Below are 15,629 nucleotides of genomic sequence, written 5' to 3'. Positions count from 1 at the left end.
GTCAAATATTTGGAGAAAAAGAGAAGAAATCTAATATATATTTGTGTATGAAAAATTTGAATAAGCCCTTACCCAAAATATGAAGAGATTTTAATGCACGTTAGGCTGATAGTTTTCTTGGAAAAAGGATTTTGTGTCCGTAGTTTCGCCACAACAGAAATTGGTAAGTTGTTCATAGTGTATAAATTTCAGGCCACTGATACATTACTCTGGTTTCCCTTCAAACCATCACGCACAAATCTTTCGCCTTTTACTAAAGATTTCCGTGGAGGGGAACAATCAATGAGTCTACAAACAATTTTTCTCTGCCCTGCCTTGTGCGGGGCTCCTAATAAACCAAAGAAGTTCACACCCAACACACCAAAGACTTAGACTGCCACTAAAACTGTAATTGTACAGGAACTGGCCCTAGGTATAGCATGAATAATTCCCCCCCCCCCCAAAAAAAAGGACAAATACCGGTATATGTCTTTTACTACTTAGTTTTTTCAAGGAAGAGGGACTTTCAACCTCATTGGTTTGTTTTTTTTTACTGTTAGTTGGATATGGGCGAGCTTCAGGCACTGGCCTCAGGTGTCAACTCTCCGCGTGTAAAGCTAAAAGACCCTTCATCCCAGGAAGAAAATTTACTATATTTTCCTGAGATAGAAAAAAAAATCCAAACAAACCTTCAAAAAAAAAAAAAAACTGAACCAGATGACATTTGACAAAGAAAACCAACAGCCAGGGTTCCTAAACAATGAGTGAAACGGGGGAATGAAAATGGAAACGCAAGACAGCCTAAGCAAACACATGTATCGAGAACAGATTCCCCAAACAATAGCAGGTTATCAAATTTGTCATCTTCAAGACTGGATTCAGTTATCTGAAAAAGTGGTGTCCATTATTAGGTACACAGCTCTAGCTACTTAGATCAGTTCAGTTGAGAAACTGGTACTTAAGTTTATATGACAGTGTGTAGAATCTGTGTTAAGGTAACCTGTAAATGAGTTTTAGGTTTGTAATACTTTTCCATTTGCCAGCTGATAAGCAAATGTTTATTCGCTGTGTTTTGTCCATGCAGGTACAATATTGGGTCTTCTCCAAAGTTGGCCAGGAGGGATATGCAGGCAGCGATGTGGTAGTACGATCTCATTTCTTTTGTCCATTTGTAGCATAAGTGTTGCTTTGGGTGCGTATAATACATGTGTAGGTGTCAGTGTCAATTTGGAGCATTATTGCTCAACCAAAGAAGTTGTTCGTTCTTTGGCAGTATTTAACCTTCTTTCTTCTGCATACCGGTAATTCTGTAATTAACAAGAGTTCGGAGACCTGACATCTCCATGAAATATCTGCCATGGGCCCAAAATTGACCTTGACCTTCGTCTTCCCAACATCTACCCACATACAAATGTCATGGCAATCCATCCAGAGGTTCTTGAATTATGCTGACCACAAATATCCGGAAGCATAAACACCCAGACACACACACAGTCAGACAGACACACCCAAAACTATATCTCCATTTTTTTTTTTTTTCACAAGGAGGAAAGACGATGGGGGCATTTTTCGGCAGGGGCAAGACTTCATCCTGCAGAATTACCGGTTGCGTATTATTGATATAAACATTTGGGGTCTAAGGTTGCTTAAAAAGGGAGAAGGTTTAAGTATGGTAGTTTAGACAGTTGATAGAAATATACCATAGTTACATGTAGCTTGACAAGAGGGAGTAAGGGTGTTTCCCTTTGTGTTGGACAGGAGGGGTACACAGGGAACAACGTGGTGAGTTGGTGCTCAGAACTTTCTTCGCTTGGTGTGGGGCAGTCTTTGCTCGTGCTTTGATTTCTTGAGGAAGAACAGAATTATGCTCTTTCTTGTAGTATTAGTAGTTCCTCCAGAGTTTGCAGTGTGTCTTCAGGAGTTGATAATGCCTTGGTTTTGTTGTGTGTGTCTTTTTGTTTTCCAACTAATGTTGCATGGAGTGGATTGAAGTGATTATGACAAAAAAGTTTGTAGTGAGAGCCCTCTTGCAGTTTTGAGTTGCAGTGCAGTACCTGTATTACTGTTTTTTTGCCTGAAAAGGCTTTTATTGCCCCTGCCTGAAGTAATATAACTACCCTTATGTTTTACAACTTATAAGCGTGTTCTTGAAAATAGAAAAGTGTGTGTAGAGACTTTTTGTATGTTGTAAAGCAGTTCCTTGTAAGGAAAAAGTTTGGTATGTTTCTCTTTGCTTAGGTCTTGCGTGCAGAAATCCCAGTGCCATCCAACATGGTAGGACGCATCATCGGCAAGAGAGGTGCCTCTGTAAGTAAAATTAAATGTAACATACTTAACACCAGATAACACATAGTAATGTATATTAATTAACCGTATTATTGATATCAATCCATCTGTAGATCTGGCAATAGGGAAAGTTGGCTTTGTAAAGTTGAAACTGACTTGTTACTGATGAAGGTCTAACTCTTGTCTTATAAACAGCAAAGAAAGTCATAGACTTGATCACTGAAAGTCTTACTACTCTTACAGCAGTAATTTCAGTGTACTATCCATTGCACTGTGTATTGAATACTTCCACCCCCCTCCCCTACCACAGGTTCAGGGTCTACAAAAAAATACCAGCGCAAGAATCGAAGTTCCACGCAACAAGCAGGGTGATGAAAACGGAGAGGTGCCCGTCACCATTGTAGGAAACTTCTATTCCGTTCAGGTAGGTCGTTAATACTTTTGTTTGACGCTAAATGATACAAGACAGATGCACAGAGCTTTGAATGTCATAGCTTCACTAAGTGAGAATCTGACATTCTCTGTAATTTAACATGTGTATGACATTTTCCTGTTTTAGTTGTTACTATATTGGTTGTTACAAATGTTCAGGTTTATTTATTTGCGCTCCGTTTTGTCGTGTCTGCAGTCCGCACAGCGACAGATCCGTAAATTGGTATCACAAGCCCAACAGCAACAGCAAGGTCAGGGTCCCATGCAGCAGCGGCGCCCGCCCGGCCCCCCCAAGCATGTCAACATGCAGTAGCCCGCCGCCCGCCACGACAACGCACCCCCCACATGGCAACCACCACGGAGCAACTTCACCCAATGTCCGACCCCTGACCCCAGTACCAAAGACTGACAAAGGATGAGAAGCATTGTTTTGCTTGTTTACCTCACATGTATTGAGAAAAAAAAAGTTTAAGTCCTGATAAAAAAGAAAAAACCTGATGGTATTAGTTTGACACTTGTTGTAAAAGGTACGAATGTTGAGTTCTACCATGCTTGCTCTCTGTAAAAACAAAAAAACTAAAAAGGGATTCGGTTTCCACTCATCTGTTTTGCAAAGGGGACATGTAAATAAGGCATCGCTGATTTTGACTTTAGCTGCAAGCCAAGAAAGCGCTGTATATGCCGCTTGAGTCTAGCTTTAGGTTCTTGACCACCCCCGGAATTCTAACTTGGCACTGCCCAGATGTATTATAATGAATAGAAGAGTCCATATTTGGGCCGTGCCACGTCTGGATGGGGATGATCAAGCAAGCAATAGATTTGCTGCGCTTGTTTCTATTGAAAAGAATTGTCTGGCTGGTAAATAATTAACTGTTGGAAGAGGTGGGGTAGAACATATGTTAGGAAAAAGCGAAGATTAAAAAGTTCTGTCGGAGATGATTTTGCAATGAAATGAATTTGTAAGTTGGCCAGTTTGAAAAACGAGGGACGGTAATGAGATGAAATGAAAGAACTATTGTATAAAATGCTACCTCAGGAGAGGTACCCGCGTACCTCAGCTATTTTTCTGTTTAAAATCATTTGTGTATTTTTATTTCAAGAGAAAAAGTTTTGTATTTTTTCTATGCTAGGAGAGACGAAGAAGAATGTAGAGTCAAGCCTTTTTATATGAAAAAAATTGTATAAAAAAAATTGGGGCATCCGCTGGCAGCATGTAAAGGAGAGAGATTGTATATTGAAATTCGCTGCCAGTGAGTTGTCGGTAAATGTAAATGTAAAAATGCCTTATGATGCCAAAAATGTGCTGAGTTCTAGAAATACGCAACAACGCATTAAGGCTAAAAACCATCATACCATCGGACACGAAGACCAGTTCTGTTCCAACGACAACCTGCGATGCCATTTTACCATGTCAGATTCGAAAGACCCAAAGTAAAGCTTGAACTGGAGTTGACCGGCTGTGTGTTGCCACGGTCTGTCACTGGGGCTAGCATGGAATTCAAAAGACCAGATCGGAATGCTAACCTGAAAACGTACTCCCTGGAAAGATGAGAGCAACTTACAAATTTATTGGTAGGTCTATGTTCTTCACAGTTATAGCCATTAATACTTCGAAGTTGAGACAAAACAAAAAAAAGTAAAAAATAAAAAAAAGCAACACCAATGTTCATCTCTCCGGGTCCCCCCTGTACGGATGTTTAGTGAACTGTTCCAGTGGAAAGTTGTTGTGATTCCTTTGGAACATCACATCCGGAAATGGGGGTGCAGGCCTGTGGCCTCCCCGGAGGGACAACAAAACCCCATAACAGTGACAAAAGTATAGTTGGAATGAGATGACAGGCAGGAAAACATGATCGCAGCACATTACACTTACAAAAGGAGGAGAGAAAGTCGATATTTTTCCTTTGTTGTACAGCAGTAAAAAAATAAAATCACAGCCGTATGTACCACCACCAATACATCGTAGTTTCTGCAGGGTTGTGTACGCGTGGAAATACTAAAAAAAAAAGATGTGGCCCAAGCCCTGTATTTAAACCCCTTGGAGTCGTGGAGTTATAAAGGATCGCTGTGCAATCAAAGGTAGGTGACTGTCTGAGCCAAGCACCTCTCAACAAAACTGGAAACTCACTGTTTGGGACGTTTTGAGATTTTTCTCCTTATTTTTCCTTTCCTTTCTGTTGAACCAATTTTGTTTTACTTTACAACTATATAATACTTATATTGTGTAGTATTGCCAATGTAGGAGACGACATTAATAAGCAGAATACGATGAATTGAACAAATGAATTGACATCTCACCTAGTAGGAAAGAAAGTAGAAACACTGAGTGGAAAGGTGATTTAAAGTTTTGATTCTGGAAGGGAAAGTTAGAAATTGATTTAACTGTTGTTTCTAAGATGTAGTACGATTAACTTTAATTTTTTTTCTTCAGTTTACTTTTCGATTATTTCCAATTTATGCTTAGGGAAGTTGTAGTTTTTTGCAACTATATTCACGAGCCTGTATTCCCAGCTCACTCTAGACAGATAATGGAAACAACTGAACATTATATCGATACATAATATAGAAACATAATGCTAGTGATGTTATAATTAACTGTGGTTGGTTGCCAGTGGTGTTAGTCTTGAAAGAAAGAAGTTCTCTAAAACAAGATAAAACGACTAAAGCTTTGCCCCTGAGGCGTAGCCAAAAAGAGGGTACTGGTGGTTATGTTGAACAGTGGAAATTTTGGATGGTTACATGTTAACGAAAACAGGCGAGGAAACGGATTCGATATCGTGAATACAGGACATACATAAACTGGAGAGAAATACACCCAAATAACAAGCGATGTTCATTTCCCTGTGTGGGATACATACTACAACACTTAGTACAATGTTAGGGGTTTGAATTTTTGCGAGAACTGTTTACCCAACTGTCGTTCTAGTGGAGTTTTACACGTATTACTGTAACTGGGATCAGGCCAAGTAGTACCTATATTTACAGTAGGCTGCACATATTGTATCTATCGTAACTGTTAGGGCACTCTAAATAAAACTTGTTGGTTTACCCCTATAGATGAGCAATCACCCCTAAACAATCTCCGCCCAACACAACTCCAAAGCTTCAAAGACTGGACAAAAACGATGTGGAAAGCTCCATGATCACCCTTTCTTTACCGGAACACGAAACAGTTTCACAGAAAATGAAAGAAAAGTAACCTTCAGCTTGTAAAAGTCATGTTTGCAAGCTGATAGAAAAAGCATTTTGTTCTTTTGGCACTTTTTCGAAAATTTTTAGTTGGAGATATGTTCAGACCGGTCGACTTGAAACAACGAAACATGACAACTCTTTTACTTTGCAGTGGTGTTTTCAATGCGACATCTTTCTCGTAGAAAAAAGAAAGTAAAAGCAGAAAGTTTACTTTGACAAAACGGTCCCAGTAACAACCATTGAGTTGATCCATCTAGGGGTAATTGCACCATCTTCTGGGAGAGAGTTAATTGAAGAAGCGAAACAAAAAAATCCTCGTACGTAAGAGTTTTGAGTAGCACAGTACACAACCCTTTACTGCCAACGTAAACTGTTTTCTGACAATGCTTGGCTCATGTAGGATAGCTGTAGACTCCTTGTACAAGTCAGAACCTTGTGATTCTACCTGTGAAAATTTACCTGTTCACCCCTCTTCTCTAATGGTACATTCCAACATGCAACACGTTACCGAGAGTTTTGGAACTGACCATTTCACACCTAGGGGACTTGACAGAACCTTTTTCGCAGTTTAGAGAAGAAACATTTGTGATGACCTAACTGTACTTTTGTTCACCCTGGAAAACTATGAAGTAACGGCGCATCTCACTGTATTGGCGTATGTACCATCCCGTTTGCAATACCATGTTTTCCATTTTTTCTACTATGGAAATAAATTATTCTAGTTAACACTCTGTGTCTTTGTTATTTCTTGAGTATTATTGTATCTGTTCGTCATTTAGCAAGACAGGGATGTTTGCTTCAAGATTTCTAAGGTAATTTTTCTTGTAATGTCTTGAGCCAATCTTCAAATGGCAATGTATCATATGGTTTCTTCTTCCTTATCTTAACATTTAGCGAGTCGGGGATACTTTTGAACAATAAGGGGCTCCAAGATAACTATTTTTATCTTTAAACATCGGAAGTCGAATAGCACCAACTGAAATGGTGTCTACATACATTTAGAAAGATGTTTCACTTCAATACTGTTGAGAATGAGGTTTCCAAAGGTGCAAATATTTTGTATCAGAAATGTCTGAAGCCAAGTAGCAGTAGCACCATAACGTTTTTTTTCTTTGACAGACAGAAATGCCCTCGTTATAGAAAGCTTCTGAAGAACTTTCATACCGAGACGACAAATTTTACCCCATTACCATACAGGTTTCTGGCCTTAAGTTGGGAATAGAAGTCAAGCCAAATTACTGTCCTAATTTAGCAGTGCAACATCTCCAAGCAGATGTATCGCTTCTTCTTGTTTTGCAGTCCCCCAGGCAACAACCAGACATCTTTTTGGAGATGAGAGTTATCCATATTCTCATTGATAGGGACTAGATGTTAAGTACGACTACTTGTATGTGCCCTTGTAGTAGATGTACAAGCAGTACTAGTTCCAATTTCAGACTTAAAGGGTAAAAGTAGTCTCATAGCCTTTCCATACTGTAATGACAGTGGGTTGATACCCAATGTGTCTTAAGGCACAGTACCAGAAGGCGAAGCCCATCCCTTTCCCTCCCCAACTGGTCAGGTAATTTTAACACCTAGTTGGAGTGAGTAGGTCATTTGAGGTGTCTTACATTGGTGGCACGTCAGTGGATTCAAACCAAAGACCTCTGGTTTCTAGGCCAAACACCCAAACCGTTACAGCAACCTGACATTGCAGTTGCAATTTTACATTTAGCTCACGGCACAAAACATAGATACGAGTGCAAAGAAAAGACTGATTTCACTTAGATGGTTTTGGTATACCCCTCCTTCAAATTTTGATTAAGCCCGAATCACGAGGTGTCTGTTACTTACAGTAAGAAACAAAGTGAAGACTTGTTTTAAAAAAGAATAGTAACAAAGAAGCTGTAGTTAGCTATCTTATATGAGTGAGGAAGTCTAAATTTTAAGAAAAAGTGCAGTAACTAATATAGCTCAATCCCCACGGAAGACTCGCTAGCGAATGGACAAGTGCTATTCACTATAATTCAGTGAAGAACACAATGAAGATGGTAGGAGCCATGCGTATTTCTGAATCAATATTTTAATGTTTAATTTGTATCAATCATAAGTAATGCTAAATAGACTGAAATTAACCAAGAAACTAAATGTGAGTCGCCTTACTGTTGTTTCCTGTTAATTATACTTTGTGTAGGTGATGCCCTCTGCATTGAAATACAATGTAGACTTGTGCAATATAAACACACTTGCAAACCCCCTCCCCTGGATTTGTATGAAAATTGCACACCCCTGAATGTTGACACTGACAAAACGGCTCACAGTAAAGGATATGTTGTAGTAAAGGAGTTTCTTTTAATGTTGGTGTCAAAATGTAACTTGACATGTGTCCAGAACAGTATGTGTTGCTTTATTACAAGTGGCAGAAAGAAAAAGAAGCGGTCGAATAATTATTGCAGATCTAGAACTGAGGAATGAAATCATAGATTCATAATGTCAATGCGCATGTAGCCCTTGGATTGACTCTGACTTGTGCATGATTACAACATTTGAAAAGTCAACCCTCTCTCTGGGATTTATATCCAGTGCAGTTGAGTATATAGGGGGCACTTATGTTTTGATCTGGATCCTTATACTGTGTTTAAACCAATGTAAGGGGGCTTTTCTGTTTTGTAACCACTTTGGCTTTATTTCACTGAAAATGTGGGAAATAGTCTTCCTTAGGTTTGTGAATTTTCAGTGGGTGGTTGCCCTGGACCTCTACAGTACTCACACCCTGTGGCACTTGCCCTCACTCCTATTGCTGAGATGCCCCCTACGCTGTGAAAATTACTGGTAAGACCTAGGGGTGGGTACCGGTACAATGTACCTACAGTCTAAACTCTGAAGAAAGGCAGGTAGTGTTGTTTACATGAAGATAAGATTTTAACATGCCAATGGACAGCAGATACTCCACCAAACAGAATCCTTTGTAGCAAATTGGACCATTGTTTTGAGTATAATAAGTTCACAGATAATTAAGTCCACGTTCAGGTCCAGACCTGGACCGTACCTGGACCTGAATTTTCTATACTGGTACCCACCCCTAGAACCCTGATACTGATAATTACACCCAATCATCTGAAGTCATCCACATGTATGGTGATGCCCACTTCTGGTCTTCTCTCCTTCCCTCTGTTTTTGCTCATTGTTTGGGGCCAATATTTTTGCTTTTAGTTGTTAAATCTGTTGTTCGATCAAACATTTTCATCAGTTTTCTGTCAATGATTGAAGCCATGATTTTGGGGACGGACAGTAGAATTTTCGTCCTGGAAAAAGCCCTGCTCCCTACACTGTGAAAATGATATTGCATCTGATCATCTAAAGTCGTCCACATGTATGGTGATCCCCACTTCTGGTCTTCTCTCCTTCCTTCCATCTTTGCTGCTGTTTTTACTCTGCTGTCGTTTTTGCTTCTTCTCTTCTTCCACCCTGCATTGTTTTGTTACAACTTTGGCTTAATTTCACAAAAATTGGCCCTCAAAATGCAGGAAATATGTTCTTCAGATTATAAATTTCAAATTTTCAGTGGTACCTGTACCTTGACTATAATACTAGTGCCCATGGCACTTGCTTCTACAGGCTCGCTGAAATGCCCCCTATGCTGTGAAAATATACTGGTGTCACCCTGATATTGCACCCGATCATCTGAAGTCGTCCACATGTATGGTGATCCCCACTTCTGGTCTTCTCTCCTTCCTTCCATCTTTGCTGCTGTTTTTACTCTGCTGTCGTTTCTGCTTCTTCTCTTCTTCCGCTCTGCGTAGCGCCTCCCTTCCAGCGTCGTCTTCGGGCGTTGAAAAGTCGTCCTTGTCGTGCGGATCGAACTGGAGATCCTGCAGGAATGACAGGTGTCAATCATTATGTCAGAAATCAAGCACTTGTTTGTTTGAGGAAAGCTCAAATCGACCTGCAGGCTGCTTTTGATTGAGGTCATGAGGGAAGAAGCAAGGGTCAGATGAAATATATAACAGAGGTACATTGTATGTCGTACATCATCAAGTCCTAATAAATCTATGCACATATTTTAAGGTATAAAATACATAATAATGAGAGCTGCTGGATGATTCCAGTCCATTCGGGTGGATCATTTCTGTTGCATTACGAATCTCTCATAGTTACTTAGTACCAACAGTATGAAGTTTACTCTTGCTAGGAATAAACATTTAAGCAACATTCTGTGTCACTCTATTGATACTGGAAAACCTACGGAAAAGCCAGAGACAGAGGTCCCATGTTTGAGGAGAGCATGTTAAAGAACCCGGAACACTTATCAGTACGAGTTAGGCTCCATCCTGACATCCAGTGGCTAAACTATATCCAATTTGAACACAAAACACATCCAGGGATAACACTTGTCCTACCCCTTCCCTGAATGCCTCCAAAATCATTGTTACGGAAACAGCAATGAAACTTGCTGACTTATGTGCCTTACTAATGCATAAACAAGGAACCACTTCATACCACACACAAACAATACATGACTTGTATCTTCAGCACAAATTTGAAAGACAATTATGTACATCATGTACTATTGCAGACGATTTTCAAGCCTTAAACAATATCAATGAAGTATCAATATTTAATATGAAGTATTAAACTATTTACCTTGACTCCTATCGTATCTCCATCCTTTAGCATATAGGGGGGTTTCTTCAGGTTTGCCCCACCACCCCCTCCGCCCTTACCCCCTCCTCCTCCCCCTTTCTTCTTCCCTTTGGGTTTTCCAGAATTCTTCGGGACTTGGACCGCTAGCCACTGGAACTTCTCAGGAAGGTGTTTGGCGACGGCAACTCTCTCCACCGGAAGAACAAAACGATCGGCGATGGCTTGTTTGAGAACGGAAGGCGTGGCCCCCTTGCAGGTCTCCCACAGCAGTTCCTCTTCAGGGGTGTACTCGCGGGTGTTTGGTATCCTCCTTCGTAAGTTTAGCACAAGGACACTTTGGCTGCAGAGGGAGAAGAAGTGAATTGGCAACAGTGCAATAAGACCTTGCAAGTGCTATGAAATTATCATACCAGTAGTTGAGGAATACTTGTCTACATTGTACCTGTAGGACCAAAAAATGCCCAGTGTTTTTATCTCCCTTTCATTTTCAGTGGGTAGGCCACAGCTTCGGACATTTGATTCTTTGAAAGATTTCAATTATTAATTAAATGGCAGATCTGAAGTTAAAATTAGATATTTAACACTTGCTCCTGGGAGTAAGACCTCGCTGATAGTTAGCAGTAACATGTATATTAAGCTCTTTCATTAATCACAGAGAAACTGAAGGCAAGCAAATGAAACTGTCAGCTCATCGCATCAAACACCCCAACATTATAGCGTTCAGATTGGTTCTATGGGACCTTATACAAAAAGGCAGAAAAAAGCTGAGGGAAGCCAATTGACAACTTAAGAACTGACACCAACTTAGGTGAAGAAAATCAAATCCCTGGTAGAGGATCAAGTGAAATGGGGGATGCTTCCAAGTCTGATTCGAGCGGAAGGTCGACCAAAAGAAAGTAAGTTAAGAGAGAAACTCACCTGAGATCCTCCTCCTGGTGCAGTACCTGCACACACAGCTGGGTGGCGCTGTTGATTTTAAGATATCTGCAGCAGAATAGATAGTACATATACATGTAATACAAGTCAAGCAGAGTACTATCATGATTTGTTAGAATTTTACATCTGATTATCAGAGTTGACAGACTGATGGGTGCTACTCAAAAGTTTTTACATGAGAAATACCCCAACCTCATTAAACAATACAGCTCAGCATGACAAGGGCAAAATATCCGGCTGGATGAGGGTTGGGAGCTGCCCAAGTCCTACCTACCCCTACTCTGTAAGTAGGCGGGGGGAGGCGGCAGATGACGTCCGCAAGCCTGACCTAGTCTCGTGCTCTTGGAAGACAAGATGCGCAATAAGATCAAATTCAAAAACTGTCACTGTTGGAAGAAAATTTGTAGTAACTGTATTCATACGTGACTGATGAACCTCTTCAACGACTATGAAAGTGAGCGGTCCTTACTTGAGAGTCTGGTTGCCTCCTCTGAGCACCCTCGCCGGGCCTCCCCCCTCCACTGTCCTGACCCTGAGGAACCCCGGGGTGGGGATGGGGGCGTCCTTTATGTGGGGGAGGGTCAGGAGTTGGGTCTTCAGGTCCAGCAGTGTGGCTTCCCTGTGGTGGAAAAAACAGATAAACAAAACAAAGCAATTGTTGGGTCATGTGGCGCAATTGGCAGGGTGATTAGATGCTGCTACAGTTATGGGATGCTCTTCATCTTCATGATGGTAACATCAGGCCCTACGAACATGATTTAAAAAAATGAATAAATAAATAAATGAATAAATAAACAAAGTTCCGGGGTGGGGATGGGGGCGTCCTTCATGTGGGGGAGGGTCAGGAGTTGGGTCTTCAGGTCCAGCAGTGTGGCTTCCCTGGGGTAGAAAACATAGCATTTCTTGGGTCGTGTGGCACAATCAGCATGGTGTTCAAGTCATAACCAGGAGGTTCTGGGTTCGAATCCGTTGATGTGCCACCAAACTTGTGTCACGCAATAAAGTTCTTCTATAAAAATACATTTTCATGTCAAGAAGTTCATAGTTTTTTTGACAGATGGGGTGGATAGTTTTCCATCTGAACAAGCAAAGATTGGAGACAGCTCTCTTCATGTTTACCTGCTGTACATTGTTACATGTTACAAGTTAATGTATGTTTGTGTGTCCAAGTTAATATGTTGTTGGAGTTCTGTACTATGTGTCCAGGGACACCTGAAAAACAGGCCATGGCCTGAGTGTGATTGTTGCAGGTAACCTAAATTTAAAAAAATGACCTGTGACCTGGAGGTCAAGGGACTGTGGAAATTTATATCCACAAATAGAACAAGTTACAATGGAGCTCACCTAGAAATTTCAAGGTCACCAAGAAACAGTACTCCATTCCCCCCCTCCCCTCTGTCCTCAGGTTTACTGTGCAGTAGGCTGTTGACCCCAGCAGTGATCCATCCCAGCATGCCGCTGTCCCCTCCTCCCAGCATGCCTTGCTCCGGAGAGGGGTACAGGTAGACGGGCACGCAGACAAACCCCTTGGGAGGGATCCTGCCTTCCTGTAACAAAAATTCACATGAACACAGTTGCACAACTTTCTTTTATTCTTCAGCAAACATTTCGACAACCATTCCTCAGTACATAATAAAACAATTACTATCAGTGCTATTATTTGAACTAAACATGTCAGTGCAGATGATTGTCAAAACATTTGCTGAATAATTAAGGAAGGTTGTGTGACTGCAAAATGTGCTTATTGGTTTAACTGCTCTTATGAGTCATACTAATATACAACGTGTATATTGTCCAGTCCTTGGAGCCATATACATTTTTTGTACCTTCTAATTATAGCATACTTTTTTTATCATTCTTGTCAATATATTATACATTGATTACTGAGTCTGCTAAGATGAACAAGACAGTCAATGTGTGCCTGCTACAAATGAAGACTTGTTGTTTCTTATGACACACTGTGTTCTGTGGCTCAATTTGTAATACCAGCTTTGTAATCCTGTGGTTTAGCAGCATTTAGTTTTGCTGGATTTTTTTTACTTCCCACATTAATTTTGGGGTCTTCAGAGGATGTCATACATAAAAATCAAGTCAGTGTGGCCTAAGATGGACAAACTGAGCAGAAAGACATGAAGTTACACACCTGTAACACCACAAGGTCACCGTGGTGCAAGGTCGCTGCTTCCAGAGTGATCTCAAGGTCGTTCAGGGGGTCCTCCGCCTCTCCGCACCAGTTGGTCCGTCGGAGGTGCCACTTCTCGGGAGGGATGCCCGCCCGGGCGCACGTCTGACGCAGACAGTCGCCCACCGTCGCCTTCTTGTCGGTGAGCACCTCGAAATCAGCCACATCGTCCACAGATGGGAGCATGCTCACATATAGCACCATCTGCAAATAGTTAAACAACACAATAAAAAATGATATCCTGTAAGCTGATTGGCCTTTGTACTCTATTGGCCAATATAGTCAGTGCAATGTGATAGCCTGTAAGCTAGCCTGATTAAATCTCGCTTATAGCAGCTCGCCAAACATCCGCCGGCGGGAGGGGCCAGTTACAGCCCTGGACAGCAGAGTTTGTGTTACACAGACTAGCCTGTAAGCTAATTGGCTATCTCCTAGAGCGCCCTGCCCGGACTGCTCAGGGCGCCCTGCCCTAACCTAGAGTAGAGGCTTTAAAAACGGTAAAAAAATGGGTAAAAAAGAGCAAGATATCTGGAGACAGCCCTTGCAGTGAAACATGCAGTATAGAGGAGGAACAGTTTTATATAGACTAGCAAAACAAGAAAAATAGATGAATGATGGTGAGACTTACTTGGTGAGGAGCTGGTGCTTTGCCAGGCTGGAGTCTCAAACGTGCGTCTGTTCTCAGACTCACACTCTCTACTGTCTGGTCTTCGTACACTGGGGAGAAAAACCTTCTATGAGTTGTGGTGATAAAGTTGTACCAGACAACAAAGAAACACTGTCACTGACTGCTTGTGTTTAACAGTTAGGTTTAACTGGATATGGTATGGGCATACCTATAACCAAATGTTTAATGCAATAAGGCACCTTTCTGTTTGTGTACTCTACTTTCAATGTACAATTGTACATGTACATTTTGTACTTATACATTGTAGATAGATAGAAAACTCTTTCAGTTTCGTGAGCTGGTGCCATGCCAAGCTGGAGTCTCAAACGTGCATCTGTTCTCAAACTCACACTCTCTACTGTCTGGTCTTCGTACACTGGGGATGAAAAAGACTTTGAAAATTGATCAAGCTTTGGATACTTTAAAATGCACATTAAAATGTTAGATGGACATCATAGAAAAGAGGACGCAAATCACTGAAAATAGTCACTAGATATTCTTTGTTGATATCTTTGTTTCAGTGCAACGAAAGCTGCAGTTACATGTAAGATCATAATTCACATGACATATAAGTTAGTCAATGTACATGTAGGAAAGATAAATGCAAAACATTGCCAAACTGCTACTCAACCTTCTTCTGAATACCTTTGTTTTCTTACAACTAAAGCGCAGCCATTAAAGTTGTACATTTGATTAAAATGATAGGCTGACATTATATATATTGTGGAAAAGGCAACGAAACCCAAAAACAGTCACAACAGTCACATTCTTCTTCGACATCTTGTTTACTTACAACAAAAGCCACCATTGTGCTTAAAACATATTGAACATTTCTTTAAAATGATCATAGTGAGACTAACATCATAGAAAAGATAACAAAGACACCAAAAAACAGTCTAGACATTTGTCATCCTTCGACATCTTTGTTCACTTACAACAAAAGCCGCCATTGTGCTTCAAACTCGCACAAGGCCAAGTCCACATGTACAGCCATTCCGCGCACGTCCCTAAGCCTAACCCAGACGACCTTCCAACTGTTCTACTGTACTTGGCAATTACCCGGTCAATGGTTCAATTGGCGGGTGCTGATTGAGGTACATTACACGGCTGGGTTAGCGCGATGCCGCACGCCATTTGGTTCGTCATGTGTGTCTGATACTATTAGCACAGAATCTAAATGAAATACTGGGTGTATATGCACTTTTTGTGTACCCAAAATTGGAGCTGGGCACCTAAGTTTTAAGGCTGGGTTAACGCGATGCCACACGCCATTTGGTTCGTCATGTGTGTCTGATACTGTTAGCACTGAATCTAAATGAAATACTGGGTGTA

At 41.0% G+C, this 15,629-nt stretch overlaps 2 protein-coding genes and 1 non-coding gene across 24 annotated transcripts in view; 2 read left to right on the top strand and 1 right to left on the bottom strand.

Annotated features, from left to right (window-relative positions):
• The window catches only part of LOC118424725 (insulin-like growth factor 2 mRNA-binding protein 3), a 68,969-nt gene extending 62,354 nt beyond the window's left edge, over nucleotides 1-6,615 (top strand). For 16 of the 22 annotated variants that reach the window (XM_035833427.1, XM_035833423.1, XM_035833432.1 and 13 more), the window contains 5 exons: nucleotides 1,064-1,123; nucleotides 1,525-1,584; nucleotides 2,218-2,286; nucleotides 2,576-2,689; nucleotides 2,894-6,615. In XM_035833427.1, coding sequence (XP_035689320.1) covers nucleotides 1,064-1,123; nucleotides 1,525-1,584; nucleotides 2,218-2,286; nucleotides 2,576-2,689; nucleotides 2,894-3,010 — 420 coding nt within the window. In that variant the 3' untranslated portion in view covers nucleotides 3,011-6,615. Of the gene's footprint in view, nucleotides 1-1,063; nucleotides 1,124-1,524; nucleotides 1,585-1,737; nucleotides 1,762-2,217; nucleotides 2,287-2,575; nucleotides 2,690-2,893 lie in introns of all 22 variants that reach the window. The other 6 variants (XM_035833433.1, XM_035833430.1, XM_035833429.1 and 3 more) reach the window with 5 other exon arrangements.
• LOC118425192 lies at nucleotides 205-327 on the top strand. The gene has a single exon (XR_004832283.1). It is a non-coding gene; the product is annotated as a U5 spliceosomal RNA (small nuclear RNA).
• A 2,933-nt stretch (nucleotides 6,616-9,548) lies between the features above and the next one.
• LOC118424995 (ubiquitin carboxyl-terminal hydrolase 40-like) overlaps nucleotides 9,549-15,629 on the bottom strand; it is a 26,034-nt gene continuing 19,953 nt past the window's right edge. Inside the window, exons 27-35 of the mRNA XM_035833809.1 lie at nucleotides 14,434-14,673; nucleotides 14,259-14,347; nucleotides 13,592-13,834; nucleotides 12,793-12,995; nucleotides 12,256-12,327; nucleotides 11,918-11,995; nucleotides 11,431-11,496; nucleotides 10,513-10,852; nucleotides 9,549-9,740 (exon numbers count right to left, since the gene is read on the bottom strand). Coding sequence (XP_035689702.1) covers nucleotides 9,549-9,740; nucleotides 10,513-10,852; nucleotides 11,431-11,496; nucleotides 11,918-11,995; nucleotides 12,256-12,327; nucleotides 12,793-12,995; nucleotides 13,592-13,834; nucleotides 14,259-14,347; nucleotides 14,434-14,673 — 1,523 coding nt within the window. The remainder of the gene's footprint in view (nucleotides 9,741-10,512; nucleotides 10,853-11,430; nucleotides 11,497-11,917; nucleotides 11,996-12,255; nucleotides 12,328-12,792; nucleotides 12,996-13,591; nucleotides 13,835-14,258; nucleotides 14,348-14,433; nucleotides 14,674-15,629) is intronic.

This window comes from Branchiostoma floridae, chromosome 10 (assembly GCF_000003815.2).
Source record: "Branchiostoma floridae strain S238N-H82 chromosome 10, Bfl_VNyyK, whole genome shotgun sequence".
In the NCBI taxonomy this organism is placed as follows: Eukaryota; Metazoa; Chordata; class Leptocardii; order Amphioxiformes; family Branchiostomatidae; genus Branchiostoma; species Branchiostoma floridae.
Note: the sequence above shows the minus strand (reverse complement) of the source record. Positions and strands in the feature narration are given on the sequence as shown.